Genomic DNA, 22,771 nt, shown 5'->3' on the forward strand with positions numbered 1-22,771 from the left:
CCCTGTGTACTGCAGTGTCAGAGATGGACAGGTTTCATGAGTTTCCTGTGATCATATTCACCTTATGTAGCCCCGCCCACTTGACCCAGTTGTGTTATGACTTCCTGTTCAAAACACAGTCTGTTTCACCTGCTGCTCACTAGTGCTGTACTGTCACACAGGAAGTGTCAACACAATAGGAAGTAACTGGCTGACCCCTGTGTTGGAACATAAGGTGAATAGGAGCACTGTACAAACATGCTACGAGTGCTAGCGGATCTGTACCTTTTGCTTTGCCCTGCCCGCTTCTTACAGCCAGCACACTTCTGTCTCTCGTCCAATCAGAGTCACTTCCAGATCACCAGCTGTTGGTCCCCGAGCTTCCTGTCCCTCACCGACCCAGCACCGACATCCTGGATGTGCCAGAGCCCTTTGATGACAAGAGGTGAGACCAGGCACAATCATCCTCCTGACTGCTGCTATTATTCATTAGGCAGAACAATGCATGTCCAGAAGCAGCTATTCTTGCTAAGCATTTGAATAGTCCTCACGTTTTATTCTGCTTCTTGAGTTTTGCAATCATTTGTGTTGTTCTCCCTCCCTTTCTCCATTCCTCCTTCCCCTCTACCTCTCGCTCCCCTCTCGCTCCCACCCTTCCTTGCATGTCTTCCTATATCCAGTTTCAACTCCAACCATGTCCATTTGGCTGGCACCGGTGGCCAGAACCAACCGGGCCAGCAGGGCCAGCACATCTACACCGAGTACCAGAACCTGGGCCCTAATAACGGAATCAATAGCGGGCCCAAAGAGGGCCAGAGACCCACTGCAAGAGACCCCCTGATCTACATCCCTCTTACAGGCCAAGATGGAAATCGAGTACCTTTGGTCAGGGTGAGTGAGAGTTCTGTCATGTGCTTTATGCTATTGTTTAATACTGTATTCAATTATTATATTGAACAAACTACAATGTTATAATTGTCCTGTCCTTATACTCAGGGCTGTAGTGGGGCGTACACACCGTTTACGTACCTTTTTAAATACAGCATAGCGGTTACTCGCCATTTTATGATGGAAAATGCACATATTTTAAACGTAGATGTCCTTGGTCCTAGCAGGATTTTTCTTTAGGCTAGAGTGAAGCTATTCTTAGCATATGAAACTAGAACACATAGCGCATCTATTGGTAAGCAACCATGTCATGTTAGCTTCAAGCTTGTCAGGAAGGAGGCTAAATAACGCTCCAAAGTCGGGCTAAATTTTGGCGAGGGAAAAACTGGCATGGCCATTTTCAAAGGGGTCCCTTGACCTCTCACCTCAAGATATTTGAATGAGAATGGTTATTGGTACCATTCCTGGAGAACGTGGTTCCTCTCTGTTAGAGGTTGTGATGATAATAATAAAATTATATTTACATTATTTATAGGGATATGATTCGGTTTCAGTTGTTCTCGTCTCATCTACTGGATCTAGTCTCGTGGGTGACTGAAGTTTATAGTTTTATCCACCTTTTTTATAAGGGCATGACATAGCCTTTTCCCCCACTACAGCCCTGCTCACTGTGTGTTTGGTCCTGCAGGTGAGCGAGGGTCTTCTGCCGGGTCTGCCCTTTGGTTTCCCCGACAATGAGACAGAGCTGCCACAAGAAGCGCAGACAATCACAACCATCTCCTGGCAACCAATCCCTCACAGCTCCGAATATGTGGTGTCCTGTAACCCAATCACACACCTGGAGGAGAGGGACTTCCAGGTACACACGCATACACGCGCGCATGCACACACACACACACACACACACACACACACACACACGTAATCGCACGTGGACACACACATTCTAATCACTTTCTCTACCCTTTCCATATAGATGCGTCTTCCTGGCACGTCCACCAGTGCCACATTGATTGGACTGACATCTGGAGCGTCCTATAATGTGATAGTAGAGGCCATGAGGGGCGGGGCTAAAGAGAAGGTTCTGGAGGAAGTTATCACCGCTGGCAATGCTGGTAAAGAAGTAGTCCACACTGACAAAGACCAAGCGCACGCTGAGATGATTTCTCTTCTATTTCACCGTGTTAGACATGGAAGCAAAGCACGCTGAACAGTGCTTCATTCTCATTTTGATTAGATTAGTTCTATCTGTGGCTGTAATGTCCTCCATTTTGTTTATTATACAGGCCAATTCGTAAAGCTTGAGTTTGATATGCATTTATCTATAGCAAATGCTTTAGCTACAGCAAAGTTAGTTGCTTGTCTCATGTTACTATGAATAATAATAATACATGGCATTTATATAGCACTAATTATAATGCTGATTGCGTAGTGTTACATTTATACATTGATAGTTGTATAGAGCTGAACAGTCACGTGACATTCTTTGCCCCGGAAGTGAGTTCCCGATTCATTTTCTCCATTAGACATTTAGAAAAATCCTTATAGACGGTTTTAACTTGACAACAAAAACATTCTAAATTGAACCCCCGCTCACTTCCTGTTGCAGTGTTTGCTATGGACATAAAAGAAAAAAAAACATTCAAGTGCAGGACTGACCATTCCATGCAAACCGTCTATACAGCTGAGCGGCGAAAACAAAAGTAACGATGTCGAGTGAATATTTCTGCAGTTTGCCGAATGCTGAGAAAAAGGAAGTGCTGAGGGGTTGCGCTCTGGTGAAAACCGTCTATAGAACGAGTTTGGGGGGGGGCGACAATTTTATTTTTTCCGCCTTTGCCATTTTTGGTTTTTGCTCCAACTGAAATGTTTTATGCTCACTCACGATACAGTAAGTCACGGGTTGGCTTGGTTCCAGCCTTAAAACTCATCATATAAGGATTTTTTTTTAAAATATCTATGAAGAAAATTAATGGGGGAACTTACTACGGGTACGGTGGCGCAGTCGGTAGCGCTGTCGCCTCACAGTTAGAAGGTCCTGAGTTCGATTCTCGCCTGGGACACTGTGAGCACTGTGCTTGTGTTCCCCCCCATATCTTCAGTGCCTACTGCCCAGGTGGGTTATCTCGTCGTAAGGGCCTTTCTCTCTGTGTGGAGTTTGCATGTTCTCCCCGTACCCCCCAGGGGGTCCCTCCGTATATAACCCCCCCCACTAAAAACATGCAGAAGATCAGATCGTCATCGTCATCCGACCAGTGATGACAACGTCCGAAGTTGGTCCCCGGGCGCTGTACGAGAAAGCGACCACTGCTCCTGGCCTGCCCCTCGGAGGAAAGGACATGCCTGGATGGGTTAAATGCAGAGGACACTTTTCACCAGCCACCGTCAGCATGAGTGTGTTGTGGCCGCATGCATGTATTGTGTTCATGTGACAATAAAAGACGGGCTTGTCCGTTACGAGAGTTTTTTTTTTTTTTTTTTTTTACTTCCGGGGCTGGAAACGTCACGGAAAGTCACGTGACTGTTGAGCTCTATTGAATTTACTGTGATTATTTGGGGCAAATAAAACTAATTCCCGACTATGTTCTCTCTCCCTCGGTGGCAGGAAGAACAAGTCAGGCCACGGTAAAGCACATGGAATGGATACATTTGTAAACAGAGTTTTTTTCTTCCTTCCACCCCCTTAGTCCCAGGTGACCTCCCCATGTCTGGCAACCGCGACGTGTGCTACGACACGTTCACACACACCTACCACGAGGTGGGCTCCGAGTGGGAGCGCATGTCTGACACGGGCTTCAAGCTGTGGTGCCGCTGCCTGGGCCTGGGCAGCGGCCATTTTAGGTGTGATTCATCCAGTGAGTGGCAGCTTTACTAACCCCATCCCAGCATGCTTTGCAGACACACCATAGAAGTCCAATGATTCTATGTGATTTACTTGAGGAATTTATATCAAGTGGAGGAATGAATATGTCTCAGATTTTGTATAATTTCATTGATTGGGCTGAAAGTGAGGAATGGAAGCACGTGCATTAGCATGGTGGACCCCCCGATCTGGCAATAGTATATGGACAAAGCATCTGAACATCTACATCCTGGTGCTGATAGGTCTTATATGGATCAGGAGAACCAAAATTTTATCTAATTAAAAAGCTTTTTTGATTGATATTTATTGCATTTTATAAATTCCTTCACTATAGTGCAAAACTGCATAGAACATGGACTGTAATATTCTATGCTGAGCAACACAGTAATATAATCTGAGCATGGGCAGCCTTGGCAGGCAATAATTAAATTGTTAATTTACAGTAAATTGCTCTCTATTTTTGTATCGGATATACTATAATGTGCAATGATATAGTTCTATACATTATTTTATTATATATTATTCATAATATCGGTATGGTGATTTCCATACCCTGTATATCATATACTGTATGGAAACTCAATATATTCTGCCTGTGGTCTGCCCATGTTAGCCTCTCTGCCATGTTTGTAAGCAGCAGTGAAAACATTGCAGTAAGAGGGGATAGCTGCTAGCTAAGCTAAGCTAACTGGCCAGCCTCGGTCTGTTTTTTGTATTGTCCATATCGATAACAAAAACTGAGACGAGCAATTGAATATGAAAGTCATATATTCAAGGTAATCGCATGGACTGGGTATGTGTGTGTGTGCGTGCGCGATGGGTTCTATTCCACTGGGAACTAATGTACTCTCTCCTCCACATCAGGAGTGATTTTGCGAATGTAGGTTCATTGTGGAGGATGTGACGTTAAAATATGTGGATAGAAATGTGTGTTGCAGAATGGGAATGTCCATTACAGTACCTTGTGTCACATTCTGTGTGTGACTATGATGTGACGTTGTGAGTCTTTCTCCTCAGTGGGAACGGGAAACGTTTGAAACAGAATTTAGGTTTGGGGGACGCTCTCATTAAATAATATCTTCTCCCCTTACATCATTATCTACTCCTCTTTCACCCTTCTCTCCCCTCACTCCCTTGATCCTCTCTCTCTCTTTTTCTTCTTCCTCCCTCCTTCAGAGTGGTGCCATGACAACGGCAACAACTACCGTATCGGCGAGAAATGGGATCGCCACGCGGAGAACGGTCACATGATGAGCTGCACCTGCCTGGGTAACGGCAAGGGAGAATTCAAATGCGAGCCGCGTAAGTCAAGACTGGTACACGTACACACACACACACACACACACACACACACACACACACACACACACACACACACACACACACACACACACACACACACACACACACACACACACACACACACAAGTCAAGTGTATTTTAAGCCCTACTTCACAACAAGCATGTCTCGGAGGGCTTTACAGAGAATATGTCTAGCTAGGTCTAGCTAAGCACTATTAATAAACAATCTTATGTTAGAGAGAGAAGGGAGAGAACAGGACAAATAGGGTATACTGGGGCTGGGCGATACAATTGAAATCAATATCACGATAATCATAAGGATCTTTCTCGATATCAATATACTGTATATCACAATATGGTTAATGTAAGCACGTTAAATACGGTAATCAACTTATTATCATATATTATTATTGCCTAGCAATTATCACACACACACATTTCAATTCCTTTTCAATGACAGCTGTCCATTGTTGTCAGGCAGCGCTGATGACGCGCCCGTCTCCGGCAGATTTCCATCCGTTTTGACGGGACACAAAGTTCAGAAACAAATAGATACACACGCTGGTGGTTCACACTCATCCTGTATCACAAGTGTTACTGTTAACGTGTCTTTCGTTCGTTATGGTTCCTTAATGATCTCAAATTGCTTTGTGTACTCCAGCATTATTCATCTTGATGCAATATTGTGTCTTTGATGCATGTCCTCCAGATGAGTCCACGTGTTACGACGACGGCAAAATGTACCAGGTGGGAAATCAGTGGCAGAAGGAATACCTGGGAGCCATCTGTACCTGCACCTGCTATGGAGGACAACAGGTGTGTGTGTGTGTGTGTGTGTGTGTGTGTGTGTGTGTGCGTGTGTGTGTCAGATTGGACCAGTGTCTTACGTATCTTCCGAGGACATAGTAGAGAATGTGCTGACATTAGGAGTTAGGCAACACATGTTATCTGGTAAGTCAGAGCTTCCATAGACCTCTCTGAGACACTCTGACAACGCGACCTCTGGCATAGTTATGGCACAAGGGATACAGTGAGGTGACATTCATCATGAAACCGTACATTCCCTGAGCTGCTCTTAATACATAATGTTGAATTTTCTTTCTCTGTGTGTGTGTGTGTGTGTGTTGTGTCTACGCCATGTTAACCTGTCTCTGCCTCTTTAGGGCTGGCGCTGTGAGAACTGCAGAAGGCCCGGCGCACAGGCCGAGGTGGACGTTGACCTCATGCAGCCTGTTCACTCAGACGCCTACGACCGCTACAGAGAAAACGCTCTACGCAAACTGGTCAGTGCCTCACACTGTGTTTTATTACCATGAGTCTATTCTACTCTTTCTGTCCCACCATGTTTGTAATCCCCTACAAAAATGAAAGGTCATTTTCCTTTGCATAAAGAGGTGATTTTGTTAGTGATGTATTTCCTCTGTGGTCTTGCTGATGTTGCTCTACCTCTCCTCCCTCCGCTGCACTCCAGAACATCCAGTGTCCCATCGAGTGTTTGAGACCGGAGCTACTCGCCGATGCTCTGAGCCCGTCAGAGTAGAGAGAGGAGGGCGACGAGTACACGACGATGAAAAGCCGAGATCTTCCACCAACTCAACAAGGAAGGATATTTCCACCACGCAGATCTAGATCTGTGCCTTTTTAAAAGACTTTTCCCCCCCCGCGCCAAACCTTTGTTTGAACAAAGTCTCCACACCACTTTAGTGCCTTAACAAGACTTTTCTGCACCCACGTCTGTGCCTTTTTCAAAGATCCATGCAACTTGCCACGGTCCGCCCATAAGCCGTGTTATAGGGTTGTGATCATCTCTTCTACCGTCCAAATCAGGATTCCTTCATCTGTTGTTTTATTTTGAAACTATGTGATGTGCCCACAGTCTATCACAGCAGCATGCCTGCTGCTTTATCACCTCAAACCCTCCTTCCACTGCCACACACACACACACAAACAGAAACACACACACACACACACCAGGTGCTGTGAGTTGTGTATTTTTAATGTCGCATTGCGATTTTTTTACTATTTTTTATTTGTGCCTCTTCAAACTCAACACATTCCATGACATTTCCTGTTGTACTGTCTTCTTCTTTTATTTTGTTTACCAGGGCAATACACACTACTCAAAATGTCTGTCAATGTGTCCCGAAACTACAGAGTTGATAGAATTCCCAAAGCCATACTGTACAGTGTTCTCCTGTGTGCCCTCCACTGTGATGTGAAATACGCTTTAGAGACAGATTCAAACATTTACAGTTCCAATCTGAGCTTGACTGACCCCCCAAAAGACATTTTAAAAGACAGTTAAGAGACAGTTTAAACTCATAGTAGTCGGATTCAAATCAAAATGGATTGGAGAGTTTGACTTGAATGGACATTTGTGTCCTTTCTGTCTAAGCCTGTGGTCGCTGTGCTGCTTCTTTTCTTTGTCTTTTTTATGACCGTTGCAATTGGTTAGCAGGATTTCCCTTCACGTTAAAAGACAAGCACTGTTACTTTTGAGTTGGCATTGAAACACGCCGCCTTGCTATTTTGAGTAAGTTAGTAATTATAGTACTCACCATGTAGATCTTATTTTGCCAACTGTAATGAATGCCAGCTAACAATTCATAGAGAGGTAGTTAAACAAGTTGGGAGCAGCAACTAACAAATCTAAAGCCAAAGTTAACAGACCAAAAGTTCCACTTTCTACCTGTTACCTCTTTTCCAAAGACGTATTAGAAAAAAACTGCTATTGTTTCCAGTTGAGATGCATTCTAGATTCAAAAATGTGTGTTTGTAATGTTTTATTGTTTAATGTTTATTTTTTTAATTTATCCCTTTTATCCAAGCATTTTGTTTGAATGCTATTTTGGGGTGTACACTTTATGTTTGATTAACTTGTTTTTATATTGTTGCGGTGCCAAAGTCTGAACTACTGTGGACTGAATCTTTTTAATAAACAGACAAAAATCCAAGCCACATGTTGTCAGTGTGATTGTTGAACACCATCAGATCCCGGGGGATCTGTTCAGATCCTGAGGGACCTGTTCAGGCTCTGAGATTTACGTGGGTCAGATGAGGATGACACAATGCACTTTTAATTGATTCGATTTTGGTGATCTAGAACTGTGATTTCTGCCATTATTTATTATTATTTCACAGATGACCGAATCTTTGTTAATAAAAATGTAACGTTAGTACATTAGGCTAACGTTGGCAACTTGGCAACCTTTTTCGATTAGGGGGGCTGCAAGGCTTTAACCTTGCTTGCAAGATGGATAACCTCGCGAGATCAAAAGCCAGGCTTGGCAGCTGTCCCTGCCGCATCCCCTGGATTTGGAAATCGGTGGCTTGGGGCGCCATCAACGAAAAAGAAATGTAACGTTATGAGTGTTTATAATATTAACACCACAGTTCGTTAAACTGACGGTATAGAAATAGCAATGTTGCCCTCTATCGTTAACGTTACTATCAAGTTAGCTAGCGTTAGTTTATATGATGAACTGATGATATGAAGTTACGACCCACAGGTTAGCATAGCGAGCTAGCAACAGTTCGTATATCTAGCCAGGGCCGTAGCCAGGGTTCCGAAATAGGGGAGGTCCAGCAAGGGGAGGCGGGCGCCGCCGAAAAAAAATTGAGGTTTTTTCCCCCCCTTTTTAAGCCATATTTAGAGTAATATATCATTTTAAATCAACATTAGGATTATACTGTTGTGATGTCATTATTCAGCGTTTGAAGCTCAATTTGGGCCGTTTGAAGCCCAATTTGGGCCGTTTGAAGCCAGATTTGGGCCGTTTGAAGCCCTATTTGGGTCGTTTAAAGCCAGATTTGGGCCGTTTGAAGCCCAATTTGGGCCAAGTCCAATTTTACAATGAGATGCACCCACTTTAAACCTGAATAAAGTAATAAAACCACTAGTAAACCAGTAGGCGGCGCCTGGCCTGCTGTTCAGTGAGTGGCCTGGCCTGGCCTGCAAAAAAAAAAAAAAAAAAATTTTTTTTTTTTTTTGGCAGGCTGAAATATTAGGGGAGGTCCGGACCTCCCCGTCCTCATAGCTAGCTACGGCCCTGTATCTAGCTAGGTTAACGTTAACTGGAACAACATCACATAGCCTAGTATTGTAAACATATGAAAACCACATTGCTTATCTTATGCAAATATGCTTGATAGTCGATGTTTTGAATTGCTAGTGCGGTCGTCCCGTCGTCCACAGGCACAGTCGAATCCAAAGAACATTTCTCCTAGCCTGTCTTTGAATTTGGGGAATGGGATGAAAAATACTGCAGGATTATGTTCTGGATATCTCGAGTCATTGTTGCTCACCCAAGCACACCTTTTAACCATGTTGAAATAATGTCAATCACTGCTTTATCAGCATTTGCCGGCTAGAAAGCTCCCCGTCCGTTTCACCGTGACGCGCTGATAGCTTGCCAAACGAAAAAAAAAAAAAAAAAAAAAAGCTTGCCGTGCAACGGTTGCTATGGGGAGGAGCCCTCGTTTGATTAGACCAATCAGAAGGCGAGGAGCCCTTTGTTTTGGTTCAGGAGACCAATCAGAAGGCCAACGAAAGGTGACGTCATTTGTGACGTCAGTCTGCAGGCCCAGGGGGTATAAATAAGACTGGTGCAACTCACCAATTGCGCATATTACTGATATCATCAGTGGGTCCGGTTGGAAGACAAGTTGCTGAGTTTTGAAGTTAGATTTTTTCTTTCTGAGCCTGTGGAAAATGGATGAGAGTATAGAGAAAGAATGCAGCGCCCTGGGGCGGCTCTTCCATCTCATCATGAATGACATGAAGTCCAGTTATCCTGCATGGGAGGATTTTGTAACCAAAGGAACCAAGCTACAATCACAGCTCAGGAAGACCATCTTGGTGAGCGGAACCTTCCTGGACGCCTTTCAGAATGTGGCAGACATGGCCACTGGAACCAGAGGTGCGACCAAGGAGATTGGCTTTGCGTTAACCAGGATGTGTATGAGACAACGCAACATTGAGTCCAAACTCAAACTGCTTGCTACAGCCCTCTCAGACAGTCTCATCTCTCCATTGAAGTTGAAGATGGAGGAGTGGAAGAAGGTGGCCAGTCAGCTGGACAAAGACCATGCTAAAGAGTACAAGAAGGCAAGGGCGGACATCAGGAAGAAGTCTTCAGACAGCATCAAACTGCAGAAGAAGGTGAAGAAAGGGAAGGACAAGGTGCGGGTCCAGCTGGACAGCACATTTCAGGCCCTTAAAGTCCGTTACACCATCCTGGAGGAGACTGAGAAGAGAGCGGTGCGCAGAGCGCTGATTGAGGAGAGAGGACGCTACTGCAGCTTCGTCACCATGCTCAAACCTGTGCTGGACCATGAGATCAGCATGCTGGAAGAGGCGACCCACCTGCAGACCATTTTAGAAGATATGACCAACCTGACAGCCGAGCCCACTAAGCTGCCTCCAGCCAGCGAACAGGTGATTTTGCACCTGAAAGGTTCTGATTCCAGCTACACCACACCATCCAGGAAGAGCAGCACCAGCAGTGACTACCAGTCAGGATCAGTGAGTCATATTCCCTCCCTGGACTCCATCAGCTGTGCTGCGGATGGAATACACATCCAGGACCCAGTCAGCTCCACCAATCAGCTGGCTACAGGGTCCGGGCCAGGCGGGAGCAGGGGGGCTGAGGATGGCTCGCTGGCCCCCCCATACAATGCCAACACGCACCATGGAGAGAGGCCGCACGCCATGTCTGCATTGGGGAAGACTTGCTCGGCCGGGGATCAGCTGCCATTGTTGGGTGCGTTGAAGTTGGATGCCCCGAGGAGCAGCAGCGAGGCCACCACCCCCTCCGGCTCCGAAGACACTACACACATCAACATCGTGCACCAGTCGCAGACTCACACGGCCACCATCTGCCACAAACCAGAAGCATATCGGATGGGCACGTTCAGTGGGGTGGAGCCCATCCCCATCTGCACCCCCCAGGTGCCCTTGAAAGCCCTGGCAGGCAACACAGGGACCAGCGAGCATGTTTTCACACCTCCCGCCATGGGAGGAGCTCCTCTGGCTGGTGGTTTGGGTCACGGCAAACTCTGCACCTCCACACAGAGCCTCGGTACATTGTTTCCCCCCTCCTCCTCCTCCATGCCCCCATACGACAAGCTGGTCCCGGGTCACATGCCCATCCCGGTGCCTGTGCCCACCACCAAACAGCAACAACAGAAACAGTACCAACAACTGCAACTACTCCAACGCCAGCAACTGCACCAACAGCTAAATGACCAAAAGCAGCAACAAATTCAACAACTTGGCCAACAGCAACACAACGCGCTGCAGCCGAGGCAGCAGCCGTTGCTCCGGCAGCAATATAATCAACCGCAACAATACCAGCAACCTAATCAACAACAACAACAACTGCGTCATCATCAGCAGTCATTGCCTCAGCAACTGCAACAGCTGCAACAAAATCAGCATCATCGACAGCAGTACCAGCAACAACAGCTGTTCCAGCATCGGCGGAGAAGCTTGGCTACCCAGGCTCCGGCTCTGGGGCACGGCGCTCACTACCAGCCCCAGGCTCCGCCGCCAGCCCACAACCAACACCCAGAGGAGAGCCAGGGGGGCCGAGGAGGAGGAGACAAGTTGACCCCCCTCAGAGCATGGATGTATAGGAGTCAAGCTCTGAATGACTGTGACCAATGGTCGTTCCACCCCTCCAACCAATCACAACTGAGGCTGACAGACAGACGCTACCGGTCCGTTTGCTTCTCTGTTGCATAGCACACACACACACACACACACACACACACACACACACACACACACAGGCTTGTTCAATAGATGATGGTGGATCCACATCGGACACTCCGGTCTATCATTGGAACTCAAAGTGTCAATACCTTCTGGAAGAAAAAACTAACATTGCAGTGTTTTGACACAGTTACAACTTATTTGTATTTGCACTTATATTCTTAACTGCAATTTCCACAATTTTGTACTTTCTATTTTCATTCTAACTTTACTTATATTTAGCTCAACTGCCATTTAAGCACAATTTGTTTCTTTTTGTACCTTTTAAAAGTTAATTTTAGCTACTCTTATGTGCTTTGACTATGTTGCAATGTTGCACATCTGTTTACATACTTAGATCTTTCAATTGTATGCACAATGTTTGTATATTGATTGCAATGTACTGTTATTTGAGTGCAATGTTACATAGCTGATGTTTAGTGTATCTTTAAAGCACTTTTTTTTTTTTTTACACTTGCTTTGGCAATGTATAGCCTACATGTTTCTCATGCCAATAAAGCCTCTTTGAATTTAATTGATTCTCTAAAGTTCTGCTTCCTTTTAGGCCGTAGTTTAACAATATAGTGCAGTCACAAAACAACTATGCCATCCCTGCTGAAAAAACCAGCATACACCAGCAAGAAATTAATGCTGTTCCATGCTGTTTTTTTTCAGCAGGGATGGTACAAAACCTAAAGCCAATGTTATGCTATCTTGCCACTGAGACCTTTAAAGCTGGCTCACATCGAATATTTGAATTGTGTGTTTCCCAGATGCATCTATTGTTTAGTTGTTGCGGAACTAAACCGTGTCACTGCAGCGGCACATTTTCCGGTCGGACAGCATTATGTGTCGACCAAACGCATTTGCCGACTTCCCAGTTCCCAGACCATTTGAAAGAAAAATAATTCAATGCCCGTTATCCTTTGCGGGCGCACGGAAGTGCGAAGAGGAAAACGTCAACGTGCCTCGCTTGCTCCCTCCCTCCCTCCTCCGTCAGATCCGTCAGACTCAGATCGAGCTGAGGTTTGCTGGGTGGTGAAGCAGCGCTTAAAATTCATCGTGTAGAAACAAATATGGAGAACATTGGCATTGACAGTTTGATCCTGAAACTTCACGATGTCAACGCGGTTAAATTCGGGGAATACAAGCTCAAGAGCGGCATGATCACACCGATTTATATCGACTTGAGAGTTCTAGTCTCCTACCCGACTCTCATGAACCAGGTAAACACGTGTTGTCCTCCCGCTGCCTGCAGCCCTGCATGATTTCCCTGTCTGAACCCTGGTTAAAGTCTCAAAAACAACTTTAAAAGCAGGCGAGATGAGAGCTCTGTCACCGTTAACGTGCTATTCTACTTTAAACCTTGCCCCATGCCCCTTGGGAGGTAATAAAGTTTTGTTTTTTTGTAATTGAGCTCCCCACAACACGTTACACTATCTGTGAAGGAATGTCCCACAACAACGTTACGTTACACTATCTGTGAAGGAATGTGGAAAATGTCAAATTATATGTTTTTTATGCACCAAGTGCACGTTTTGTTAACTCTGGATTTGACAAAACTTCTGTTAGAGATTGCACACAGTTAATCACAACATTCAGAGAGGAACCGTTGTGCATGTTTACACACACACCCTTTCGCTTTCGCAGGCCTTTTCAGTTGTTAATCTATTTTCACATTATTGGGCCATCATTAAACTGTAATCCACTAAAAACAATGTGACTGCTAGTAGTTGGCTAACTTACAATCACTTACTAATTTATTCTGGGAGGCTCCTCAAATGCCAAAAATGTTTTTGTCTAAAGCTAGTCTAAATCAGATTTCACTTTTACTTTTACTACTAGCAGTCACTTTTACTCGTACAGTAGGGCAAAGTGTTACAGTAAAGTTTGGTTTCGAGTACACTGGTCACTGGTTTGTGTGAAGACATCTGTTTGGAACATGCCAATTTCCATGCATAACTCACAAGGCTTTTGACATGTGCAGGTAGCCTATGTCGGATGTCACTCTGTCTCTCTCGTCCCTGTGTTGTTTTTGCTCTGCGTCAATCGCAGTGACTCCACCCTGCTACTGCTAAGCTCTTTGCTTGTGTTGTCTGAAGGTGTCAAGTCTCATTTACCAGCGGGCACAAGAAGAGGAGCTCCAATTTGACTCTGTGTGTGGGGTTCCATACACCGCTCTGCCCCTGGCCACAATTATCTGCTCCAGAAATGAACTGCCCATGCTCATCAGACGAAAGGAGGCCAAGGATTATGGTGGGTGGGTGGTTGGCAGGGAGGGCGGGTCGTATTTATCAAGTCTCCGAGAGTAAGGGTACATGCTCTGCTCTTGGCTCTGTTGTGTTGGTAAACCCCCCATGAGATTCACATTGGTTATGATAGACAAAACTTGTTGTAGCAAAGTATCCTCCTAGCTTTGAAATGAGCGAATCATTCTAGATAGGCTACTGATATATCTATCATAACCCAGGCCTCATGAAAAAATAATCTTGTATCACTGGAACTGGAAGACCCACCTGAAATAGACCTGCAACCCATTCTGGGTCCTGACCAGTCGATTGAGATGCCGGGTCTCTTTGTAAATCTCATTCATTAGCATTGGAATGACAAAACTGATTCTAGATCAGTGCAATGTCCTTGAATAGATTGAACCTTGACCTAGTGTGAGCTATTTGACCACGGTTTACATTCCTCCATCTGACTGTGCTAGGCTGGCCAAGGCCATTCAAGAAAGTTACTGGGTCAGAAGTGTTGCTCCATTGGGTTAATAATAAGAAGTTGTGGTTGCCAGAGCTTTGTATGAAATTGACACAGACGGGATGGCAACTGATTTTGCTGTTGATGTTGTGTTCCCCCCTGTAGGAACCAGGCGTATGGTGGAGGGGGTTTTCCGTGAGGGAGAAACCTGTCTCATCATCGAGGACACGGTGACCAGCGGCAGCAGCATCCTGGAGACCGCCGAGGTGCTCTACAAAGAGGGACTGAAGGTGCAGTATCTGTTGAGCCCATGTAGGACAAGCCGGGCTTTTCCACACCTTTGGCCGCGTCAAGCCATGCCATTCCGCACTGATTTGGGTTTCCATTACATCTTTTTACGTGCCAAGCTGTGCCGAGATGGACCTACTCCGGAGTGGGCCCAAAGTGTGCCGGACCCGCCTTCAAGCGGGCTGCCCAAAAACGCGGCTAACCCCCGTGACGACACCCCTTCTCCCCCTCAGCTGCGATGCAAAAATCTCATGCCTCGGCTGAAGAGTGGAGAGAGCGAAGCCTCTGTGTTAGAGCTCTCAGTACTTTTGTAGCTTCTAACTGAATCTTTGTCGTTTGAGGTTTAGTTTCTCTCCTGTGTTTTTCTATATCGATATCTGCTTTATTTGACCGTTTCCTCATCGCTCTGAGCCGCGTCGCGTTACTGCAGAGCTGATGAAAGCATTTCCTGCTGCTACTTGTTCGTACTAAAAAAATCAAATATTTCACTGCCAAACTAACAGAAGGCATTTATTTTGAAGGGCTTAAAAGGAAGTGCACCTTTTCAGCTGCGACTTTTGAACACAGCGATATCGATGCTGCCGCTGCTTTGCGACTCGAGACAAGCGCGTCGCGTCACTAAAGACACACCTTCAATCGGGAAACCCTGCTAATAACAGTTATGGAAACACAAATCCGGGCCGCGCTGGGCGGCCGTGCCAAGCCGTGTGAGGCCAGCTTTTTGTATGGAAAAAGGCCAAAGGACAAGTTACCAAGCGCAGCTAAATACAAAGTGCAAGCAACACTCTTTTCAGAACAATGATAACAACAAGGGCTCTCTCTGAATACTCTCCTTTTCTCTCTCTCTTTTGCTAAAGGTGACGGATGCCATTGTACTGATGGACCGAGAGCAGGGTGGCGTGCCGATGTTGGCTTCTCAGGGAATCAAACTCCATCCAGTCATCTCCATGTCCAAACTGCTAAACGTGCTGCAGGCGGCCGAACGCATCGATGCCCAAACCGCCCAGAACGTCCGCAAGTTCATCCTGGACAACAACACCTTCAGGTACGACAACTGGACACACTGGAAGGTGGAATCTGAATGTCGTCATTCATGAGTTTCCAGTTTCCCTAATATGACCCCAGGGAATCTCTCTTTTTCACCATACACGTGTTTGCATCCCAGCAAACTTGCTTTGCCCAGGGGCCACTTTTGCAAAATGACAGGAGGCCAGGGGCCAGTTAATAAACAAACGTAGCGAAATGTAGGTTTTTGGGGGGGTGCCAGCCGGTCCGACAATTTTAGCTCCATACAATCTGCCATAAACCCACATGGCATAAATCCCAACCACCAAGCAGAATGCAAACACATAATCAAAGCAGTAGTTTGACTCACTGGAAGCAGGCTGCAGGGAGAAGCTCTGGAGCGAAGGGAAATCCCTTTCCGCTTCCTGCATGTTGCTCTCAAATGCCTCCGCCTCTGTGAAACAACAATGCTAGCTAGCAAGCTACACGCTGAAAATGGCAAGTTTTGACGAAGATTTGGATTGTGCAATAAAGCAGTCCTGCTTGGTATTTTCGGTGGATGGTTGTAAAGATAACAGAGCCTTTTCCCCCGCTAGACCAGAGTGAGAGTAGGAGCAGCCAGACTCTCTCCTGCGCTGGTACAGAACGAAACGGAGAGAGTCTGGCAAGCGAGACCACCAAAGCAGTAATCAGAGCAACAATGCAAACACAGGGAAGTGCCATATAAATTAGTGTATTGGTGGGACAGGAAAGCCCACATAATCAACCACTAGATGTTCAAAAAATAGAGTTCAGGAAATCAGAATTAAAACAAACAAACAAAAACAATAACTAAACAACAAACATTAGAAATTCAGTTTTCAAATCTGTTCAGAGTAAACCTTGTCCCAAACAAATCAATAAAGGTTCTCTAAAAGAAAATTAACCAAACATCTCCAACCAACTGACCGTGCACATGGGATAGTTACGTTAAGTTAAGTTGCCTGGGCTGCAATCAGTCAGCGATATTTGACAATTTAGCTGGAGCTCAGTCAAACTTTATTTAATGTCAGTTTTCATTGTGAATTTGAAAATGGTCCAGGCGGGGGCCGGGGGGGCTACTCGGCAACCTAACGTGGGCCGCATCTGGCCCCCCCGGGCCGCAAGTTGAATATCACTGCTCTACATGTCTGCCTTTTTTCAATGTTTTTTATTGAATTTATTTATTTCCTTGAAGCTAGAGGGACTATTGACCACGTGTTTTGTGTGTGTGGGTGTGAGCTTTACACATGACAGTTAACACGCAAGTTGTCTTTTCTCTTGCAGCCCTAAGGAGGAGAATGGTAACGGATCTCCTGTCACTAAGAAGCCGTGTAAGGAACAGAGCCAAGAGCTGAGCTACGGGGCCAGAGCCAAACTACCAAGTATGTAGCCTTGTATGTCGGTAGTGGTGCTCAAGTGCAGACAGTTTGTACTAATTTTGAGGGTTACGGCTAGAATTGGAGTTAGCTGTAGGCTAGGGTAAGGATCCAGGTTAGGCATATATTAAAGAGTTTGTATATTAATGTGACTCACTGAATGTAACTAGTTAAATGGCTTTTAAAGTATAGCAATCTAAGTGTGCCTATCAGCATTTCACTCCAAGGTCTAATTCCAAAATGCTCTATTTTGGGATTTTTCATTGGTAGCACCAGCAGATTAGCCTGATATCAGACTAATCAGCCATTTTGTAAGAGTAAGAGTCTATTTCAAAATGGTCGACCAAAACATCTGGAATGCAACTGTTGCTCCTCTCGCCGACAGACGTTCACCCTCTGGCATCGAAGCTGCTGGGGATCATGGAGGAGAAGTCGTCCAACCTGTGTCTGTCTGCTGATGTGACGAGCAGCGAGGAACTGCTCCAGCTGGCCCGCTCTCTGGGTCCAAAGATCTGCCTGTTGAAGACCCACATGGACATGCTAGAGGTAGGAATGAAACCAGTCCATGTTTTGCAGGGAGCCTAGTTATCATGTACTGAAGTAACCATGGGATTGTTTTGTCTGAACACCAGGACTTCACCCCAGCCGTCAGCCAGGATCTGAAGGCCTTAGCCGACAAACACAACTTCCTCATCTTCGAGGACCGCAAGTTCGCCGACATTGGGAACACAGTGAAGCATCAGTATGAAGGTGAGGTGGAATTGTGTGCCTTGTTGGGTTTTTCAATCTCTGTGTTAAAATGGTTTTGAAATAAAATAATTTGTAATTAATACCAAGGTGTGGAGAAGGAAAGTCGTACAACGTTGCATGTGCTATTCTCATACACCAAGGGTCTAGTTTTTATAGAACTTGGTGATGCGAGATGATTCATCTACCATTTACAAAATTATATTATAAAAAAAACTAAAATGTAACTAATAATAATAATAATAATGGCTTTAATTTATATAGCACACTTTAGTCATATAACTAGTCATATATACCACAAGCATAGGTCCACTGCAGCCAAACAGAGGAGCAAACAGTAACAAAGATGTACTACTCACTCACATTGGGTTGAAAATAGGACAGAATGTGTATTTCCTTTATCAACATTTTGCAACAACAGCACTGCGGCTCATAGTAAACTTTCTTCTACTGCTGCTGCTTGGAATGTGCATTTTGTCACCCCGGCGTGCCCCGTTGTTGCCGCATTTAAGCATCGTGATTGGCTCAAAGGCCCAATTACCGCCTAGCCGGAAACATTATTTAAGCAGAATATCAGAGCAATCAATTTACATTCTGTTATTAAACCTGTCAGTTCCTGACCTATTTTTCTCACTACCTTTCCCATCCACCTGTTACATCTCTGCTGTCTGGCCGACTGACAATAGGCTACTAGTTGACACGCTTCTTCATTGAATGCCGTTTTTTCTTATATCATTATCATTCTCTTTGTCTACCCCATATTTACTACTCTAGATTTTCTGCCATTTTGAATTTCTAGAAAAACAGATTTTCCCTCAACACATTTTAACATACTTAAAAGAAAACCTGCATAGGTGCTGTTGATTTTAAGCAGCTTAACCGTCTATGACATCTATCTGTGTGCCCAGGTGGCGTGTACCAGATCTCCTCCTGGTCCCACATAGTGAACGCCCACGCGGTGCCAGGGCCCGGCGTGCTGACGGGTCTGAGCACTGTGGGCAAGCCGCTGGGCCGAGGCTGTCTGCTCATAGCACAGATGAGCTCCAAAGGCTCGCTGGCTACTGGGGAATACACACAGGCAGTGGTAAGCAAGTTAAATCCAAGTTAAGCCCTTACACTCAAGTGTCCACTGTGCACTCCCATCATTTGCTTATAATTCGCTTACAGATCTTGAGATTGCTGTTGATTTCTGTTGTGGTTCTCATGGTGTGTGTCTGTGTTGTGTGTCTCATAGCTGAAGATGGCAGAGGCGCAGTCAGACTTTGTGATTGGGTTTATCTGTGGCTCTAAGATCAGCAAGAGGCCGGAGTTCATTCACATGACCCCCGGAGTGCAGATGCAGGCTGGAGGTGATTTTGAATTCTTTGTTGATTGGACTTACATTTTTCCTCATTTCCTTGCATTTGATTTCATGCTTTTCCCAGGTGCAAATGTTGTCATTTGTATCAGTATCGTTCATTACAGCTTGAATCACTGAGATGCTGGTACTTGATCGCCAAAGCTTAAAAGTAGGGATGCACCGATCGATCGGCACGTGACCGGAAATGGCCGATTTTCACGTGATCGGCACCAACCGGTGACCGGCTCCGGTCAGTCCACATAGCCGATTCTGTGCGCCGGTCGGCTTTCCCCTTTTTTTGTTTGGTCAATTACCTGCAGCTGCACGATGCATGCATTCACGTGACGTGCGCGCACCCCAAGCAGCCAAAAGGAAACACGCCAGCATGTCGTCCTCATTGTGAAAATTGTACAGTTTGTCACACATGCAATAAGCCGCGGAGGAGCAGGGTACATTGCCGAGTCTCGCTCGGCTGGAGTCCACTCCAGTCTGAGCGGCTCGCTTCACCTCACTGGCCCCTCTCTCTCCCCGGCCACAGCGCAACACAGCCGGCTTGGCGAAGTGAAGGTAGGCTACTATCGAGCCCTGTGTTACATTCCCCGACCAGCTGCAGTCCACATCACCGCTGCCTGCTGCAGATCAGCTGCTGCTGCTATCTGTCAGTCAGTCACGTTGTAACGTGGATACAGGAGAGGAGGACTATTTGTTTCGTATTGCGAATAGAACGACGAACATAATAATAAAACGCATCGGACCAGTGTGCAAGCTTTACTGTGCGTGATGATTTTTTTTTTGGATGGCGGATTAAAAGAAGCGGACTCTGTGTGTAAACTCAACTCAAACTCATTTCCTCATCTACAGCCAAATCCACAACTGTAGAGTGGGCATGGCTTCGAAGGTCTCTGGGCTCCAGACCTATAGGTTATAAACTCCTTGTCCAGGGATAACATTTTGACATTTATTTATTTTTATTCTATTCGATTATTTGGCAGGGACATATACAAAAAAAACATTAAACCCCATAGGGGAAGAGATGCTTTGTAACAGATTTAGCCATAGGCTACTTTTCATCTGGAGCCCCTCATGCAAATGATAAGAAATGTGATATGAATCTTAATTTTCTATTAAAGCAAAGTAAAAAAATAAAAATAATAACCCGTCAATTACTGTTCTTAGAAAGAAAATCGGAATCAGCCAAAATCGGTATCGGCAAGTCAGGCTATTCAAAAATCGGAAATCGGAATCGGCCAAGAAAATGGCAATCGGTGCATCTCTACTTAAAAGGCAACTTTTAGCTGGTGTTGTGCTTAGTGTTCACCACAAGGGGGTGCTGTGGTACTGGGCCTACTGTCTCCCACTGGACAGTGACTGATCACAACCACCTAACCCCTCCCCTCTCACTCCCTCACCCATCTCCCCCCCCCCAGGTGATGGGTTGGGTCAGCAGTACACCAGTCCTGACCAAGTTATCTGCAACAAAGGCTCCGATGTCATCATCGTGGGACGCGGTATCCTGGGAGCTTCTGATAGGCTGGAGGCCGCAGAGTCATACAGGAAGTCGGGCTGGGAGGCCTACATTAAGAGACTGGTCTAGACTGGCCAAATAGGAGATGACATCTTCATCATTCATTCAAATTCCAACTGAAACCCTCCTAAGCACCTGTCACGGGTGTTGTCTTTACCATTGCACACATGTATACGTACAAACATACGTATAGGTGTGCACCTGTACACCACATTGGCACATTAAAATGCCTCTAGCAGGTATGGGGAAAAGGGACACTTTACTATTGAACACAGATGTGTTTTTGATTCCCTCCTTAATGAGCTGCTCAAATTCTTTTAGTTTAGTCCCCCCCCCCACCAAATGTGAACCATTTAATTTTGCCCTGCTCTGTCCACGTCCCCAGAGGCGTTTCTTAGTCTGACTTCCAGCATTATAGATATAGTCACATTGCTGCTGGATCTGATCTAAAAGCTAGCTCATGTATTGGTAGAAGAATAGTGTGTGACTGATATATCTCACTTGTTACATAGAATTGGAGTTGAAATTCAGGGTGTTTTCCCAGTGCTCAGTCCAACGTGATTTGAGATTCCTTGTAGAGGGTTAGTCAAGAACTTAAAGCTTGACTGTTGAAAGATGGATCACAATGAAAGACATTCTTCATATGGCAACAACAAGACAATATCTCTGTACTGTCGATATGCAGCTCCACAACAGCGGTTGAGATCCACGTTTTGAATTGAATTAAAACGGCCAAAGGTGAGATTGGTGGTGGGGTGGTGCATTCCAGCTTTCGATTGACTCAAGTATCTGTATTAAATGATTTTCTTTTTTTTTACTTGTTTGAAGCCATCGATGACTAATTTGTCATCGCAAACAGAAAAGCTTGCTTGGCCGCCCACAGGTCAGCAGTCAAACGGTTTCCAAAATGATGCTTTTGACCTTCCGCGTGAATTCATCACGCATCTAGAAATGTGCCAACACTGAACTGTTCCGAGACATGTGACATCTTCCGTTGGCGTTTCCCCAGATAATTCGCCATTGTCAATCTGAACCTTAACGGTGAAATACGTGGATGAGATTTTAGTTTTGTTTTTTCTCTCTCCACCTGTAGCTGCTGTGCCTTCAGATCAATGATCAGTTTATAGCCTTTCACAATATTGTGAATGAGATGGTGATGGCATTCTGATTTGTGTTTCTAGATCAGTACTCTCACTGGTTTGAGAAGAGTTCCAATGTCTGGTAGTCCACATTGCTTAGTTAAAATAGGAGTATGACGGGAGACCAGGCCTTTTCTTAATTAATAGTTAATTAGTCTAAATGACCAGTGATCCTGCAGAGCCAGTATTGAAGTCAATGCCCTTCATGAATGTATCGTGTACTGTATGTATCCAGCAACATAACTGCAGCGGCCGAAGCGGATGAGGTGTATTCTAATACAGAACTCGTCTCTGTATCAACAGAGAGCGTTGCTTGCACTTTGTGAGTGCTCAGAGGGACACCATTTGAATGTTGCTAACTGTGTCCTGGCTGGGGTGTGGCAGATGTGCAGCAGGAGTTCAGTATTAGGTGCAGTAAGAAGTGGGGCTTCTACGGTGGTTACAGCGCTGGGCATGATTCATACAGATTCTTTAAATAGAATGAACGGTGGTGGTGTTTTTCACAGGGCTCTGCCTCAGTATTTTCCCTCCAGTGTCCTTTTATGACCATTTAAAAAGAATGATCCAATTTTATTTTATTTTGCAAATTGACTATTAATTCAATAAACCTCTTCTGTTGCCAATCTGTTTCTGTTTTCAAGTTTATTCCTGAAAGTTGCTCATCTAATGGAAAACACCCAGGCACTTCATTCTACAGGGTTCCTAGTATGGGAAAGTATGGAATTTGATTTTAGTATTTTCCAGGTCTGGAAAAAGGAAAACAGAATGGAGTATGTTTCTGTTGTGGCTATCTGACTTCATTTTTCTAAATAAAATTGAGACAAAATAAATTGGTAATACGTGTGTAA

General features: G+C 45.2%; 3 protein-coding genes across 3 annotated transcripts in view; all 3 read left to right on the plus strand.

Annotated features, from left to right (window-relative positions):
* The window catches only part of fn1a (fibronectin 1a), a 62,521-nt gene extending 54,531 nt beyond the window's left edge, over nt 1–7,990 (plus strand). Inside the window, exons 41-49 of the mRNA XM_083638958.1 lie at nt 325–424; nt 660–870; nt 1,556–1,726; nt 1,844–1,982; nt 3,555–3,722; nt 4,907–5,032; nt 5,742–5,848; nt 6,196–6,315; nt 6,504–7,990. Coding sequence (XP_083495084.1) covers nt 325–424; nt 660–870; nt 1,556–1,726; nt 1,844–1,982; nt 3,555–3,722; nt 4,907–5,032; nt 5,742–5,848; nt 6,196–6,315; nt 6,504–6,572 — 1,211 coding nt within the window. The 3' untranslated portion in view covers nt 6,573–7,990. The remainder of the gene's footprint in view (nt 1–324; nt 425–659; nt 871–1,555; nt 1,727–1,843; nt 1,983–3,554; nt 3,723–4,906; nt 5,033–5,741; nt 5,849–6,195; nt 6,316–6,503) is intronic.
* Nucleotides 7,991–9,743: 1,753 nt separating this feature from the next.
* LOC310777923 (uncharacterized protein) lies at nt 9,744–11,777 on the plus strand (the record flags this gene model as incomplete). The annotated part of the gene is made up of 1 exon (XM_083638267.1): nt 9,744–11,777. One exon carries the CDS (start codon nt 9,744–9,746, stop codon nt 11,775–11,777), a length of 2,034 nt encoding a protein of 677 aa, XP_083494393.1.
* Nucleotides 11,778–12,862: 1,085 nt separating this feature from the next.
* Nucleotides 12,863–22,540, plus strand: umps (uridine monophosphate synthetase; the record flags this gene model as incomplete). Its single annotated transcript, XM_083639045.1, has 10 exons — nt 12,863–13,012; nt 13,889–14,042; nt 14,649–14,773; nt 15,629–15,816; nt 17,082–17,179; nt 17,559–17,719; nt 17,806–17,923; nt 18,829–19,004; nt 19,155–19,269; nt 20,687–22,540. 10 exons carry the CDS (start codon nt 12,863–12,865, stop codon nt 20,851–20,853), a joined length of 1,452 nt encoding a protein of 483 aa, XP_083495171.1. The 3' UTR covers nt 20,854–22,540.
* Nucleotides 22,541–22,771: the final 231 nt, after the last annotated feature.

Source organism: Poromitra crassiceps (assembly GCF_964638095.1).
Source record: "Poromitra crassiceps genome assembly, chromosome: 6".
NCBI lineage: Eukaryota > Metazoa > Chordata > Actinopteri > Beryciformes > Melamphaidae > Poromitra > Poromitra crassiceps.